Source organism: Typopeltis vanoorti, chromosome 1, assembly GCF_054136105.1.
Source record: "Typopeltis vanoorti isolate ZY-2024b chromosome 1, IOZ_Tvanoo_1.0, whole genome shotgun sequence".
Classification (NCBI taxonomy): Eukaryota; Metazoa; Arthropoda; class Arachnida; order Uropygi; family Thelyphonidae; genus Typopeltis; species Typopeltis vanoorti.
Window position 1 is genome coordinate 99,803,082 of NC_143549.1, and position 16,989 is coordinate 99,820,070.

Below are 16,989 nucleotides of genomic sequence, written 5' to 3' on the forward strand. Positions count from 1 at the left end.
AGGGGCCACATTGCACAAGTTGTGAAGACATCACATCAGATAATGGCAATAATGACATGCAGAAATAAAGAGGGTATGATGCCATGGTATAAGCCCTTGATTAGGCTCATATAGATTATTGTGCAGAGATCTGGTCGCCAGGTTTTCATGATGATGAGGATATGTTGGAAAGAGTCCAAAGAAGATTCACAAAGGTTGTCAGTGGTCTTTATAATGTGGAGTATGAGGACAGATTGAGAGAATATAAACTGCAAAAGCTTGTGAATGGGAGGAAGAGAGGTGATATGATTAAGCTAGTCAGGGATCATTATGAGGTTGACATGGAAGAGATTTTTCATAATATGGGAGAGGGGTAGAATAGGAGGCTATCGTTGGAAACCATTAAAGAAGGTGTGAGCAGAGGAGTGAGCAGAAGGTTCTTTGCATGGAGAGTGGTTGGTGAGTGGACTGTATTGCCTGAGTGTGTTGTAAATGTAGACACATTGACTCATTTTAATGCACAGTTGGATGAGCATTGTGTGCAATAGTGCTTACCCCCCCCCCCATGTTGAGTCTCTGAGTCCATGGAGGTCAGATGTTAATAATAATAATAAATAACAGACAATTAAGAAATATATATTTGGATGGTATATTTATGTTTTTTTAACCTACATTAATGAGACATGAGCCATTTAAACACTGTATTAACACAAATTAAAGATACCAAGAAATTATTACTTGGTTTAATCCTTTATCCAAGGGTAAGCAAACAAAGTTTACACCTGAAATATCATCAGGACAGGGGTATGCAGAATTCTGTGCATTATGGGAAGGGTCACTACCCATAATGCATAGCATTATACATACCCATTAGGATATGTGCTTTGCATTATGGGATACTAAGGCAAGTGATGTGAAGTCATTAGCTTCTATATACGAGTTGCCCTGTCCTGATGTTATTTCAGGAGCAAACTTTGTTTGCTTTTGTTTTTGTTTGTTTTTGAAGAAAATCCACAATGTCATCCCTAGGAAGATTGGTGAACAGACTGACAACATCTAAACTGGTTAATATGTCTGATAGTTCTATATTTAAATCCTTTACCCTTTCAGTAATATGTACCATATTCTTCACATATGATTTTGTCTTTCCTACCACACTTAACAGACATTTTGCTAGGTTTCAGGCTGGAAAATCTCTCTTATATACAGTAGGACATAATTGATCATCTTATTTGTGGATTTTTGGTGCTCTATAAATTGTTGGAACCAAAGGATGTTTTGTGCTAGACATTTTTTTAAATTCTCCTGGCCAATTGAGTAACTTCTTAATTAAGGAATTTGTTTTATTTTGTGTGTGCCACATGAGATCCTGATCTAAGACTGCATAGGTATCAGAATCTCCTAGTAGGACATTCATTTTTCTTATGTATTCATCTGTGTTCATCACAGATGAATACATAAAATTTGGATTTCCTTTATCTGCTTTGACTATCACAATGTTTTCATTGGGTTATGATTCTTTGCCATTAATTCTGATTTGGGAATATCTCTAGGTGGTAATTTCGTTCTTAATAATATAGCCAAAGTCTGAATGTGGATAAGGCCTTCAGAATATCTTGGAAGATGGTGTAATCCCTTCTCCGTGTGTGCTATTATAATAATAATTATTATTATCATTATTATTCAGGCCTCCATGAAGTCAAAAGACTCATTGCAGGAGGTCCTTGAAACACGAAGTCTATCAAGACTAATCGTGGGAGGTCCCTCCTAGGAAACACAAAGTCTATCATATCACTCCTTAAACTCATTGACCGTTCTCGCTCTCACCACTCCATCAGGCAATGCATTCCATGGTTCAACCACCCTCCATGCAAAGAAACCACTCCTCACCCTCTTTCTCACAGTTTCCTTTCGTAACTTCCCCTTGTCGTGTTCCTTCCTGCTGTTCAACCAAGCAAAAGAACTCCCCAGTGTCAACCCTGTAACCATCTCTCAACAGTTTAAAAGTCTCAATCATATCACCCCTCCTCCTTCTATCCACCAAACTTTGCAGTCCACACTCCCTCAGCCGATCTTCATTACTAACGTTGTACAGTCCTGAAACCATCTTTGTTATCCGCCTTTGTACCCTTTCCACAGTTAATTTATCCCCTTCAAATCCTGGGGACCAGATCTGAGAACAATAGTCTAAGTGTGGTCTGATCAGAGTCTTATACAACGGAATGATAACCATTTTATCTCTGCTGGACAGTGTCCTTCTCACTATTGCAGCAATCCTCTGTGTTACCTTCACTACCTTTGCAATATGTCTCCTAAATTTCAGGCCTCAGTGGGGTCAAAAGACTCATCATGAGAGGTCCTTCCTAAGAAACAATTACACCCTAAGAAACCCAAAGTATATCATATCACTCCTTAAATTCATTGACCATTCTTGCTCTCACCACTCTATCAGGCAATGCATTCCATGGTTCAACAATCCTCCATGCACAGAAACCACTCCTCACCCTCTTGCTCACAGTTTCCTTTTTGTAACTTCCAGGGATGGCCCCTTGTCATAACTCCTTCCTGCTGTTCAACCAAGAGAAAGAACTCCCCAGTGTCAACCCTGTAACCATCTCTCAACAGTTTAAAAGTCTCAGTCATATTACCTCTCCTTCTTCTATCCACCAAACTCTGCAGTCCACTTTCCCTCAGCCGATTCTCATAACTAACATTGTACAGTCCTGAAACCACCTTTGTACCCTTTTCACAGTTAATTTATCCACTTCAAATCCTGGGGACCAAATCTCAGAACAATAGTCAAGTGTGGTCTGATCAGCGTCTTATACAATGGAATGATAACTCTTTTATCTCTGCAGGTCAGTCCATCTCATTATTACAGCAGTCATCTGTGTTATTTTCACCACCTTTGCAATATGTCCCCTAAATTTCAAGTTTCTATCAATCATCAATCCCAGATCTCTTGTCTCCCCCTACTTCCTCCAGTCTAGCTCCTCCAATAGAGTATGCAGAGTCAAAATATTCTCAAAATATCAAAATAGTCAAAATAGTCAAAATATCAGATACCCAGCTATTTAAAGCTAGATACCCTCATATCCATCTTCACAACCTGCTTCTCATGTCTCTCTCTCTCTCATCAAACAAGACTCAATCCAAATATCTCCGACATTAAATCGATGAAATGCAGCCAATATTTATCCTGAAATGTAAAGAAAGTGTTTTATATGCAATGGTTGAGTAGCCTAATTGTGTCTGGCAGAAAATCTGTTTGTTGAATTGTCACATGTCTTCCCTCAGGCTGTCTCTCCTTCTCAGTTTACTGCAAACCTACACACAGTCCAGTATATAGACAAAAATTCTTACGACCACCCAACACAAAAACTAGGTGTCATAAGAATCCTTAAACACAGAGCTCAAAATATTTGTTCAAATGAGCAAGCTTTAAACCAGGACTATGAGATCATCAACAATACATTTATAAAAAAATGGATACAGTAAAAAAACTATTCACAAGATCCTCCAAAGAGACCACTAAAAACAAAAAAAGATTTCAAGAATGCCATTGCCATACCTTATGTTAGTGGCATTTTGGGAAAAAACAGACAGAACACTACACAAATACAACATCAAAACCACCTTCAAACCCCCAACAAAATTAAGGCATCTACTCAGTTCTTCCAAAGATCTTCTTCCACACCTAGCTCACTCAGAGGTTTACAAAATACAATACACATATGACCTACCATACATAGGGGAAACAAGACGAACCATCCCAATTAGGATGGACGAACAGAAACGACACATTAAATTCCTTCAATTTTGGAAAAACCAGCCTTTCAGACCATGCACTCCAGACATACCACAGAATTGATTGGAAAGGTACCAAGTCCCTACATCACACCAAAACTTGGTTCGAGAGGAAATTTAAAGTAGCATATGAAATGCTCAAACACAATCCCAACCTGAACAAAAATGATGGTCTAACCATTCCAAGAATGTGGAGGACCCATTTGCAACCATTATAGCAACCAGAACAAGCCAAAGAAAAATCTCAATACAAGAAGACTTGGTGAAGTTTTTTTTTTTTTTTTTAACATTCAATAGCAACCTGAACTGTACAAGTCCAGAAGAAAATCTTAGTACAGGAGGACTTTAGCAGGTTTATTGTAGTTATTTTTTTAACCACTAGAGGTCAGGCTAAGTAAAAGATCAATTAACAGCATAGATTAAATTTACCTTTTAGAGTGCAAGAGCATGTAGCTCGTTTTCATATACACATGAATTTTTCTGATGATGACCTCAATACAGGGGCTGAAATGTCACTTGTTATTTTATTCAGAATAAGTAAAATAATCATTTCAACAGATGTGCTTTGTGTCCCTAAATTCGTAAATATGAATTAATTTGATTCTTTTTTTTTCAGTTTAATTCTACTTAATTATAGTTTTAATATATTCTCTCTTCATTTACATCCCTGAAGCCTCTTCTCACAAAGTTAATTAGGTGGAATTTAATCCATTGTTAATAATATTCATAATATGTTACAATTAGGGACCTTGTTAGCATTATAATGTCCTATATATATTAGTGTATTTACGAAGTTGCAACTTGTTTTATCTTCTGTCTTTTATTCTCCAAAGAGAGTAGATGGAGTTCTCTTTGGCCCCAGCTTTGGAAATTGGTAGGCAACTGGTCTTCAGCATCAGTAATCAATGATAGCTAAGTTCACTACCACCATATTAAAATGTCCCAGTTACCACAATCTTGTAATCCTAAACCCTAATTTGTATTGTTGACCAAAATAGTGAAAGTTCTCTGTTCAGTTTTTTAAGTTTTGCAGTTAAAAACAAAGTGTCCTGGTGAAATAAAAAAAAAAAAAAGTGACTCACTCATGCCTGGACAATATATTTTCACAGTATATAAAAATAAAACTAAATTCCTTGTTTATAAATTACTGATCTTGCTTGATGTGCTGCTGGTTAATTTTACACCAATTTCATGAGCTTGTATTTAAGCAAAATTTATTCTGCTTTAGTATCATATTATTTTAGATAGCTTTGTTAGATTCATTTTGATAACTTTTTTGTTGTTGTTTGTTTATTTATAGTGCTCATCAGGATATATTGCAAGTCCACGCTTTTTAAAACTATGGTGTCCTGACTGTGAAGTACCTACTTGTGCTTTGTGTAACCAAAGGGTAAAATTATGGTATTTTTATTACTATATTATAGCTTCCATAGAATCCACTGATTTAATCCTCACCTTAGAGGAAGTCATCTTTTATCTCCACACACTGACAAAGTTTAAGGTATGCATTCTTACCTCTATGAAACAAAAAAAGACCTCTTAATCCACCCTGTGTGATTCTCTCAAGAACTTTAATGGCTCTTATTTTGTAACCTTTTCATCAATGTAAAACCTGGATCTCAGATCTCAGCCTAAATTTGAGATTTCATTAGTCATCCACTTTACCCTAAAATATATTATCTTTTCACTTGAGGTATACAATTTGACATTGCTAATAATAAATATTTCTTCACTAATTCCCATGCACTATTTATATCTCTTCCTTCCATCAATGAAAAGAAGGGATAATTTTCCATCAATGGAACTTCCTCAGTTTTGCCTACCATAGAATTCCAAATCAATGTCCTTCTCCTTGATAGTCCAGCATGTTTATTCATCCTCCAAGTCAAGATTACATGTTTACTTTCTCCAGCCAGTGGCAAGGATGACATCAGAGTTCCAATCAGACTCTCTGATGCTAGGAACAAATCCAAACCTCCTGAACCTAGTGTTCTTTCTGCTGCATGCTGTCTAAGACATTTGTCCCTGAAGAATTTCTGAAATTCCATTTCCTCTTCCCAGTTTATACTGCTACAGTTAAAATCTTCCACAGTGATCACTTGTTTTACACTTGGCAAATTTAACTACATAAACATCTTCTATTCCTCTTACTCTGTGTTCCCTAGCCTTAAATATTCTGTCCTGCCTACTTCCAACTCAAGCCATGTGCTGTCAAAACCATTAGTACTGTTTCTCTCCAAATTCTCTACTCTATAGAGGACACAAAACTCATCACTTACCATAAGTAATACTCCACCAATTCATTTACCCTTCTTACCCTGCTGAAATATGCTATATCCCTTCACTTCTGTTTCCTGTCAGGACATCCTCTTCTGTAAGCTATAATTCAATCATTCCGACAATGTTTGGACACGTCGAGGCTATTAATTCCACTAATTCATTCTTTTATCTCTGATTATCATGATATTTGTATAGAAAAGAATTAGTGCTATTCCTATTCTTACTGTTATCCTCTCCCCAGAGTCCATTTGACTCTGCAGTATACCATACATTTTCCCATTTCTCAAGTAGCTATTCTTACAAGAGGCAATCCCGCTGCCATTTTCCCTGGCAGCACTGGTTTCCTTGCCCTATGTTCCCATGTTCAAGTTCAGCCCTCTCATACAGTTCTCTTCTATCATCAAATGCACTCCAGATATCCTCATAATCCAAGCCTCTCCTTCAAGACATCTTGCTATCATGTCATCCATTACTGCTGCTGCTGTTCTTCTCAGTTATGAATTATCATATCTGAGTAATATGCTCACTATCTTCTCTCTCTCTCTCTCTCTCATTCTTCTGCTCCATAACCTCTAACATTAATCTTAGATCTCTCACCACTCAATTTACATTAATTTCAGACAAATTATGGAGACTACAACCATGTTAGAAATAATTATTTTAATTTCCCGACGTTTCAACCTTCATATCAAGGTCATCATCTGGAGTATACACACACACACACACACACACACACACACATATATATATATATATATATACAGAGACTAGCTACATTACATTTCACATAGTATGCTAAAACAACAATGATTTGATCAATGATTATTCTACTGGCCTGACCTCTAGTGAAAAAAAAAATAAATAAAGGAAATAAAATAAAATAACTACATCAAAGCTATATTCTGTTTATGACAACATCAGAGAAATATTTTTCATATAGATAGTTTTATTACAGCAGAAATAAGTCTAATTAAGTCTTAAATCTAATATAACAATTCTCATGTTAAATTAGGACATCACTTTTGCTGTAATAAAACTATCTATATAAAAAATTTTCTCTGATATTGTTGTCATAAACAGAATATAGCTTTGATGTAGTTATTTTATTTTATTTTAATTTTTTTTTCACTAAAGATCAGGCCAGTAGAATAACACTTGATCAAATCATTGTCTCTTTAGCATGCTATGTGAAATGTAATATAGCTTGTCTCTGTATATATATATATATATATATATATATATATATATATATATATATATATATATATATATATATACTCCAGATGATGACCTTAATATGAAGGTCAAAACATTGAGAAATTAAAATAATTATTTCCAACACGGTTTTAGTCTCCATATTTTTGCCTGAAATGAATGCTGATCACCATGTAACACTAAAGGAAAGGATACCCAATTTACATATCTCTCAGATCCTGCAATCACTATAATCTCATCCACATTTTCACCTCACTTAATAGCCACACTCTCTGTTGTTCCTCTAGGTGAGCACTCCTCTAGCATTCTATTTTGCAAACCCTGAATCATTGAATCCCCATATATTTCCAGTAATTTTAACTTTGCATTTGCTTCTAAACATATATCCAATGACTTTTGAGATATGAAAAAGCATATGCAACCAGTTTGTAACAGTTATTAGGGAACAGAAACATGTGAAAACTTAGAAGAAAATCTCATGTAGAAACTAAAAAACTAATCAAAGATCTTCTCACCTGGCAAAACTTCATTTCACTTCATATCAATTGCCTTAGTATCCCATAATGAATGCACAAATCCTTACAGACATATACTGCTATTTTTTATTTCATATGATGATTCAATGGCCATGAGCACCTTTTACAGGGAGGTATGGCACCATCTCAATCCCCCTCCCTCTATTTTTATCCAGGCTCAGGACCGACATAGCTGATGAATCAGACCTATGGCTAGAGGGATCATCATAAATATTCCTGACTGTAATCCATGTGTGTGTGTGTGTGTGTGTGTTCACAGAGCTGGTTTGCCTGTTTTGGGGGATGAAAAACCTGGGTTTCTGGGTGAAAAAAATTCCCTGCCTCCAGCTGAAGTAAGTGATTTTCTCATACCTCTAGCTGAGTTATGAGACCGGCTAACTCACCTTTCATCGAAAGAGACCAAATAAAATTTTCTCACATCATGGACAGGATTTGAACCTAGGTCTTTCTGACCAAAGGGCTTCGTCTATACTGACTGAGCTAAGGAGGCACAATATTGCCATGCATTATGGGAAGGGCCACTACACAGACTAGTTTTGATTTTTATTCAGGTTACATCAGTGGAAGCCAGACCCAGAAGTGATATCAAGGTTGAAGTAATGCAGAAGTCATATTTTCATATACAAGTAGTTGTACAAGTAGCCTTTTGGCTATTGTACTACTTTTACTAATAATAAGGTGTGACACCTTTTGGCTACTTGTATATGAAAATATGACTTCTGCATTACTTCAACCTTGGTATCACTTCTGTGTCTAGCTGCCACTGATGAAACCCCAATAAAGGTTTAAACCCGTCTGGGTAGTGTCCCATCCCACAATGCATGGCACTGTAAAAACTTGATGTACCTTAAAATTACCAAAGCGCTTTACATCGATTTTTACATAGGTCAAGTTCCATGAGAATATTGTAAAATTAACCTTGTTTGTCTCTGTATATTTTATGCTAGATATTATTGTAAATAATCCTATGGAAATTAACTGTATACACTCCTTTAACAAGAATATTTTAGAGTGTTAAAAACAAAGGCAATGTTCTGCTGCCGGAACGTTGTGTAATAGCTCTCTATGAGGGCATAAGAAAGGTTGTTTACGACTTTTGTGTATGAGAAAGTGCTTATAAGCTCTGCACATAAACACCTCCAAAGTCAGTCTAAAAGGTTCAAACAACTTTCCTCTGGCAGAGAAGGTATAATAAAAAGGGACAGAGCCGAGCAGAGAGCTTCCAGTCATCAGCAGAGAGTCATCAGAAGTTGGAACCTTCTGATGAAGAAAAGGTTGTTTACGACTTTTGTGTATGAGAAAGTGCTTATAAGCTCTGCACATAAACACCTCCAAAGTCAGTCTAAAAGGTTCAAACAACTTTCCTCTGGCAGAGAAGGCATAATAAAAAGGGACAGAGCCGAGCAGAGAGCTTCCAGTCGTCAGCAGAGAGTCATCAGAAGTGGGAACCAGAGGCAGTCAGAACCAGAGCAGAGGCGAGCTGCAGACCATAAGCGGAGTCCGAACCAGAGCAGTGGCAGCAGAGAACGAGGAGAGGCAAGACCCCAGTTACTAAAAAGGAGAGCCGAGAACCAGGTGCTGAGAGAGCAAAAGGCGAAGCACTGTTACCAAAGAGAGCCAGATCAGTCATCGGCTGTCGGCAGTTACAGTCATCGGCGATTAGTAGCAGAAGTCACGGCAATTAGAAGAAGTTCCCGAAGTAAGGATCCAGAGGAAAATTTGTCCGTATGCTGAAACCTCTTGCATATGTGCTATTCAAGTATCACAGATTGCAGTCGAAAAGCCCGCTAATATCCCGAAGTAATACTGCTGTAGCACGATACTCCTGAAGGAAGCCTAAAACTCGAGATGAAAGAAAAGTCAAAGACTTTAGTAAAATACTCTTGACTGAATGTGTGATACAGAGCCTCTGTAAGTTACTTCCCTTTGTATATTTTCTCTTATAATTTGGAGATATCTTGTATATGGATTGTTAAGAATTAGTTTAATAGTAATAAGTAGTGTCCATAAGAGAGTCAATTGCCATGTTAGAAGTTGATATCTAATTTGTAAAAATAAACTCTTTGCGAGTAAACTAGAAGTTTAATAAATTGAATTTGTAAGCAGAGAGTAAATTAGTTTTAGAGTTAAAGAGATTATTTAGTGTTGAAGTGAAAGGGTTCTAATTTTATGCTAAAGATTTTATAGATGGGTAGAGAAAGCAATCTCCCTGTCGTCTGATTCATGTATATTTCATATTAATGTAAATAAATGTGTTTTAATTATTTGTTAAAAGAGTGCTGCCTGATCCTTTATTTTACAACTGCACTGTTCTTAAATAAATTCGGACTTGTGAGCGGGAAACAACTAAGGCATTAAAAGCGCAGTTTTATTACTTAAGAACTATGACTGTTTATGTAAACTTTGTTGAAAGAAGTTACGCTAGTAAAAGATAGATCTACAGGAAGTTTTATTTAGTCTTATGCCGAATATTTGACATACTGATGGCGCAGTCTGAAAATAAATTTTTCAGTGTTCATAGGCATACGACTAATAAATACGGAAGGTGGATAAACATAATATGCAGTAGAGTATTTGAGAAAGGTTACGAGAGAGAAAGTGTGCACAGCTAATTAGTAATAAAGAATAAAGATAATAAATCATGCATTTAATGACATATTATTACAGCACTATACAGGGTGATTCAGGACTCTTGGGCCAAACTTTAAGAGTGATAGAACACACCTAAACAAGCACTTTTCCTCATACAATGCATGGTCCAAACTCAAGCAGTGAAACGCTATGGGGTTAGCAACTACTGTTTCAGGAAATTAAGAGACACAAGAATGACAGAGGAGATTTGAAACAATTGCAGAAATTACAGAACATAAATTAAAGAATTTTATTGAACAAATCAGAGAAACTGCTCAAAAGAGTGACTGCCAACATTAATGCAGGCTTCGCACCTTTGACGTAGTGATTGGCGTACAGTGGCGAAAACACCAGGCATTTCTCATACAATGGCAGCAGCATTAGAAATCCTGACAATAAGGTTCTCATTGGAATCGATGGCTATCATAGATCAGGCTTTTCATATGGCCTCATAGGAAAAACCAGACATGACAGATTGGGTGATCGTGGTGGCCAAGCGATGGGACCACCCTGACCAATCCATCATCCTGGAAATGTTGCATCCAAAGTGTTCTGCGCATCCACGCTGAAATGAGGTGGCACTCAGTCAGTGAAACATTGGCGAAAACACCAGACATTTCTCATACAATGGCAGCAGCATTAGAAATCCTGACAATAAGGTTCTCATTGGAATCGATGGGGACTAACATCCCCATCGATTCCAATGAGATAGAGTACCACCCCATTACATCCACGCTGTAATGGGGTGGTACTCCGTCGTGTTGAAACCACACGTGTTTGAATGTTTGCTGGAACAGAGTTCAGTAATTCTGGCAAGACCTCTTGTAAAAATACGAGGTACATTCTCCCATTCAGTCATGCTGGCAGAAGGTATGGGCCAATCAAATGGTCATGTAGGATTCCAGCCCAAACATTTATGGAGAAACACCATTGGTACAAATGTGGACTTGTAGCGTGCGGATTTCTGCTTGCCCACACATGATAATTGTGGGTACTAAAAATGCCCTCACATGTAAAAGTGCATTCATCAGTGAATAAGATATGTGCATCAAAGTCTGGCTGCACTGCAGTCTGCTGCAAGAAACCTCTGTGCAAAATTTACATGAGGCCAGTAATCTGCAGGTGGCAAGGCCTCTGTGCCTGGCAGGGATGTAATCGTTCGTCTCATAGAACTCAGCACACCATCGATTGGGGCACACGTACAGCATGGGAAATTGCTCGCGTGCTACATTCGGGATGATCTGCAACCCTATGTAGAATTTCTTCTGTAACACGTGCCGTCCTCACACTCCTTGCACACCCTGTATCCTGCATGCTGCTGACAAAGGAGCCCATTTCGCATGTGGTGCAATCGCACCACATGCGAAAGGTTTTATGATCAGGCATGCATCTGGTCGAAAAGAGCTCTTGGTACAGTCTTTTGGCTTCCCTCGCATTCCGGTCCATAGCTCCATAAATGAAATACATGTCAGCCTTCTCCTGATTTGTGAAAGAATCCATCCTTTTTGCACTCCACGGTAGAAATAACAATGACTGCAAAAACCAGCGCTTATAAGTGTTCACTGGAAAGCGTTCTCTAGTGCTTCACTGCTTGAGTTTGGACCACGCATTGTATGACTTGTTTAGGTGTGTTCTATCATCCCTTAAAGTTTGGCCCAAAAGTTTTGAATCACCTGTTATAAAGTTATAAACAAGTTGCCCTGTCATAAAGTTCCTTCATGAGCAAACATAGTTTGCTTACACTTGGATGAAGGATGAAACCAAGAATATAATTTCTTTGGCATCTTTAATTTACAACATGGGTTTGTTGGGATGGAGGTTATGCTACAGTAACTTGGTTACATTTTAAAATAGGGTGACTACCTTTTGGATGCAAGATGCATCTACAGTGATATATTTAGATTTTGCTAAAGCATTTGATCGAGTACCATATAATAAACTACTGTTGAAATTGAGCAGGATGGGAGTGGATAGTCATTTGGTAGCTTGGCTGTAAGGCTTATTGACTGATAGGAGCCAGAGAGTTGTGTATGGAGGCTCAGTGTCCCCCGAAAAAAGGAAGATGATGAATGTGAAAACACAGAGTTCTGTTCTGGGACCGCTGCTGTTTAACTTATATGTCAATAATATAGTTCATGATGAAAAAAAATATTCAGTTGTTTGCTGATGATACTAAGTTAGGAAGAGTAATGTTAGGAAATTCTGATGTGTTATTGTTACAAGAGGATTTGTAGAGGTTGGTGCTTTGGGCTGAAGAATGAGGATATCATTTCAGTGTTGCTAAGTGTAAAGTTTTACACTTTGGCCAGAGAAGATGGAATAAAGTTTACCACATTATTATTATTATTATTATTATTATTACCCCAAGACCTCATGGAGTCAAAGACTCATCTGGGAGATCCTTTTATCACACACACACACACATCTCATCATACCGTGTCTTAAACACACTCAAACTCCTTGCAGACACCACACTCTCGGGCAAGGATTCCAATCATTCACAACTCTGCACGAAAAAAACCTGCCTCTCACTCCCCTACTCACACCCTCTTTATACAGTTTCCAGAGATGACCTCTGGTTCTCCTCTGATCTCCCACTATTCTCTGTAGAACTTCTCCACCATTGATCCTATAACATCCCCTTACCAAATTGTAGGTTTCTATCATATCTCCCCTCTTCCTCCTGTCCACCAGACTCTACAAATTATATTTTCTAAATCTTTCCTCATACTCGACATTCCAGAGGTCAGAAACTACCTTAGTCAGTCACCTTTTGATCCTTTCCAACATCTCTTCATCCTTCTGAAAACCCGGTGACCAAATCTGGGCACAATAGTCCATGTGTGGCCTAATCAAAGCTTTATACAATGGAACAAGAATCTCCCTACTTCTACACGTCAGTGTCCTCTGCATCATTCTCAGAAGCCTTTGTGTTGTGTTCACAATTATGGCAATGTGTCCCCTAAATTTCAGTCCTTATCCATTATCACCTCCCAGATCTCTTATTTCCTCTACCTCCAACAATATATTCTCACCAAGCAAAAATTCTGCATCCCATCTTTGTTTTCCAAATTTTAAAACCTTACATTTTGCAACATTGAACTCATATCCCCATTTCCATGCCCAATCACTCAATTTATTCAAGCCTTCTTTTAAGACCACAACATCTTCACTATTCTTTATGGTTCATCCCAAATTTGCATCATCTGCAAACAACTGAATATCTCCATCCAAATCTTCACCAATATCATTAATATACAAGTTAAATAGTAATGGCCCTAAAACAGACCCCTGAGGCACTCCACTAGTGACTTTCCTTTTCCTGCTTATCGCACCCCCCCCCCATACATAACTTGTTGATACCTGTCAGATAGCCAGTCTCCAATCCAATGCACTAATCTAATATCCAACCCCATCTGCTCTAGTTTGACTGTCACCTTATCATGAGGTACTCTATCAAAAGCCTTTGAAAAATCCAAGTATATTACTGTGTATCCTTCTCCTCTGTCCAAGGAAGCAATCACTTTATTGTAATAAGTAAGTAGATTACTAAAACATGACCTCCCTTTATCAAATCCATGCTGTCCATCAAAGATAATACCATTCTTGTCAACCCAACTCTGGATCCTAGTTCTCATAAGCTTCTCCAACAACTCAACTACAACGCCTGATACACAGATAGGCCTACAGTTTGATGCATGAGTTTGATCACCTGCTTTATGAAGTGGCACAATCTTACCATCCTTCCACTCCTTAGGAACTTCACCAAGTGCAAGACTCATATTAAAAAATATGTCAAGGCAGGTGTCAGCTCTCTGGCACTTTCCTTCAGAATATGCAGTGATATATTATCAAGTCCCACAGCCTTATTTAGATCTAGTTTACTTAACTCCCCAAACACCTGTTGCTCACTTAGTCAGTCTCTCCTCCCCATCATCAACTGCTCTGAATCTCTCCATTAAGTCACATTCACAAGATTCAAAGATCTTTATGAACTGCTCATTAAGTATCTCCACCACACATTCTGCAACAGCTGTCTTCATACCATTTTCTCCAGTCAATGTCATCCTTCCATAATCATTCTTTCTTTTGTTGGCTACATATCGAAAGAACTCCCTAGGATTATTTTGGTTTCATTAGCTAACTGCTGTTCATACCTCTCTTTAGCTACTCTCACCAACCAAGTCACCCTCCTTGCCTGGTCTTTATAGACCTCATGCAATTAGTTATTTCCACTTCTCTTATGTTGCTTCCACAATGCCCTTTTTCTCTGTGTCATATGCTTAATCTCTTTATTCATCCATCTCACACCTACCTTATTTAACCTTCTCACCCTTGGAATACATTTAGACATTGCATCTACTAGATAGTTTATGAAAATCCCCCAAGCTGCATTGATCTCTTTTTCAGCTAACTACCTCATTCCACGCCACACCCACAAACTGTCTCTTGATCTCTTCATAATCACCCCACCCCCCTTGTAGTTCCACATACACCCTTTTCTAACAGGGGCCCTCACACTGCTGCAACCACCCAGGTAATCACCTCATGGTCACTCTCACCAATTGGTGGATGATTTGGCACCTCATTTATAATTACATCCTGTGATGAGATGACCAAATCCAAGACCTTTAATCCTCGTGTGCCCTCTGTTACATACTATCTGAGGTAGTTATCCCTCAAAAACTCAAGAAACTCATTTTCTTTACTTTCAGTTGCTATCTCATCATTCCAATCTATATTGCCATAATTAAAATCACCCATAATGATTACTGTTTTCTTATTTGCTTGGCTAATTTGACTATACATTTCACTATCACCACCATCCACATTACCTGGTCTATAACAACATCCCACCAAGTATTTGATTCTATTCACCTCTATCTCACACCATACTGCCTCAAAACCACTGGCACTATTTCCGTCTTGCATCTCTACTTTGTATTGACATAACTCTTTCTCTATCATAAATAGCACTCCCCCCCTCCATTTTTACTCCTTCTATACTCACGAAACACATCATACCCTTCCATCTCTATTCCTGTCAGGATGTCATCCTCTTCCAACCATGTCTCGCTTATTTCAACAATCTTTGGGTGAACAGACGCAATTAGTGCAACAATTTCAACTCCCTTGTTTCGTATACTTCTAACTTTGTATTTAAACACAACAGCTCATTTCTGGATCTACAGCTAGGTCCACTTGTACAACTCACTCGATGTGATCTCTCCATGCTTGACTGGAGCCATTTCCCTTTCTGCTTCTTCATTTTAGAACCCTTTTCAATTCCAACTGTTTCCACTTAATCCCTGGTCATCCCATTCCTTTCCTGCCTACACATTCTCTCACCTTCTCTTGGAGCATCCACCTTTCTCACACTGTATACCCCCCCCCCCCTGTCCACCCTGAGCCTCTCCATTGTTCGAACTTTGCTTCATTAGGTGGAGGAAACAAGGGATCTGGGTTTCTTGATAGATAAGAAACTGAAGTTCAGGAGACACATTGCGAATGTTGTAAGAGCTACCCAAAATATCATTGCTATAATGTGAAGAATGCTGAGATGTAAGAATAAGATGATTTCCACTCTATAAGGTGTAATTAGGCCTCATTTTGATTTATGTGAACAGATCTGGTCACCTGGCTATATCAGTGATAGGGAAACATTGGAGAGAGAGAGAGAGAGAGAGAGAGAGAGAGAGAGTACAGAAGCAAATAACTAAGACTGTCTCAGGACTATGGAATATTTGAGTATGAGGGCAGATTAAGTGAATGCATTGAATGTTATGTTATCAAATCCTATTGCCTTTATTGCCAACAGGTTTATTCCATTTTTCATATACCTCTTGATCAATTACCATCAGTCCATGCTCTATAGATGAGCTTCTCATTGTGTCACACTGATGAGGATGAAATATCCTTATGAATTGCATGCTGAAGACTTCAGCTATATAAATATTATTATTATTATTTTATTATTATTATTCAGGCCTCCATGGAGCCAAAAGACTCATCGTGGAAGGTCCTTCCTAAGAACATAAAGTCTGTCAAAACTCATCGAGGGGGAGATCTCCTCTAAGAAACACAAAGTCTATCATACCACTCCTTAAACTCATTGACCATTCTCGCTCTCACCACTCCATCAGGCAATGCATTCCACGGTTCAAGCACCCTCCATGCAAAGAAACACTCCTCACCCTCTTGCTCACAGTTTCCTTTCGTAACCTCTAGGGATGGCCCCTTGTCAAGACTCCTTCCTGCTGTTCAACCAAGCGAAATAACTCCACAGTGTCAACCCTGTAGCCACCTCTCAACAGTTTAAAAGTCTCGATCATATCACCTCTCCTTCTATCTACCAAACTCTGCAGTCCACATTCCCTCAGCCGATCCTCATAACCAAAATTGTACAGTCCTGAAACCATCTTTCTCATCCGTCTTTGTACCCTTTCCACAGTTAATTTATCCCCTTCAAATCCTAGGGAACAAATCTGAGAACAATAGTCCAAGTGTGGTCTGATCAGGGTCTTATACAATGAAATGATAA

The 16,989-nt window shown here is 38.2% G+C and overlaps 1 protein-coding gene across 1 annotated transcript in view; it reads left to right on the forward strand.

Moving 5' to 3' along the window:
- LOC150110251 (uncharacterized) overlaps positions 1 to 16,989 on the forward strand; it is a 653,148-nt gene that overhangs the window by 506,302 nt on the left and 129,857 nt on the right. Inside the window, exon 17 of the mRNA XM_090398596.1 lies at positions 5,087 to 5,176. Coding sequence (XP_090254722.1) covers positions 5,087 to 5,176 — 90 coding nt within the window. The remainder of the gene's footprint in view (positions 1 to 5,086; positions 5,177 to 16,989) is intronic.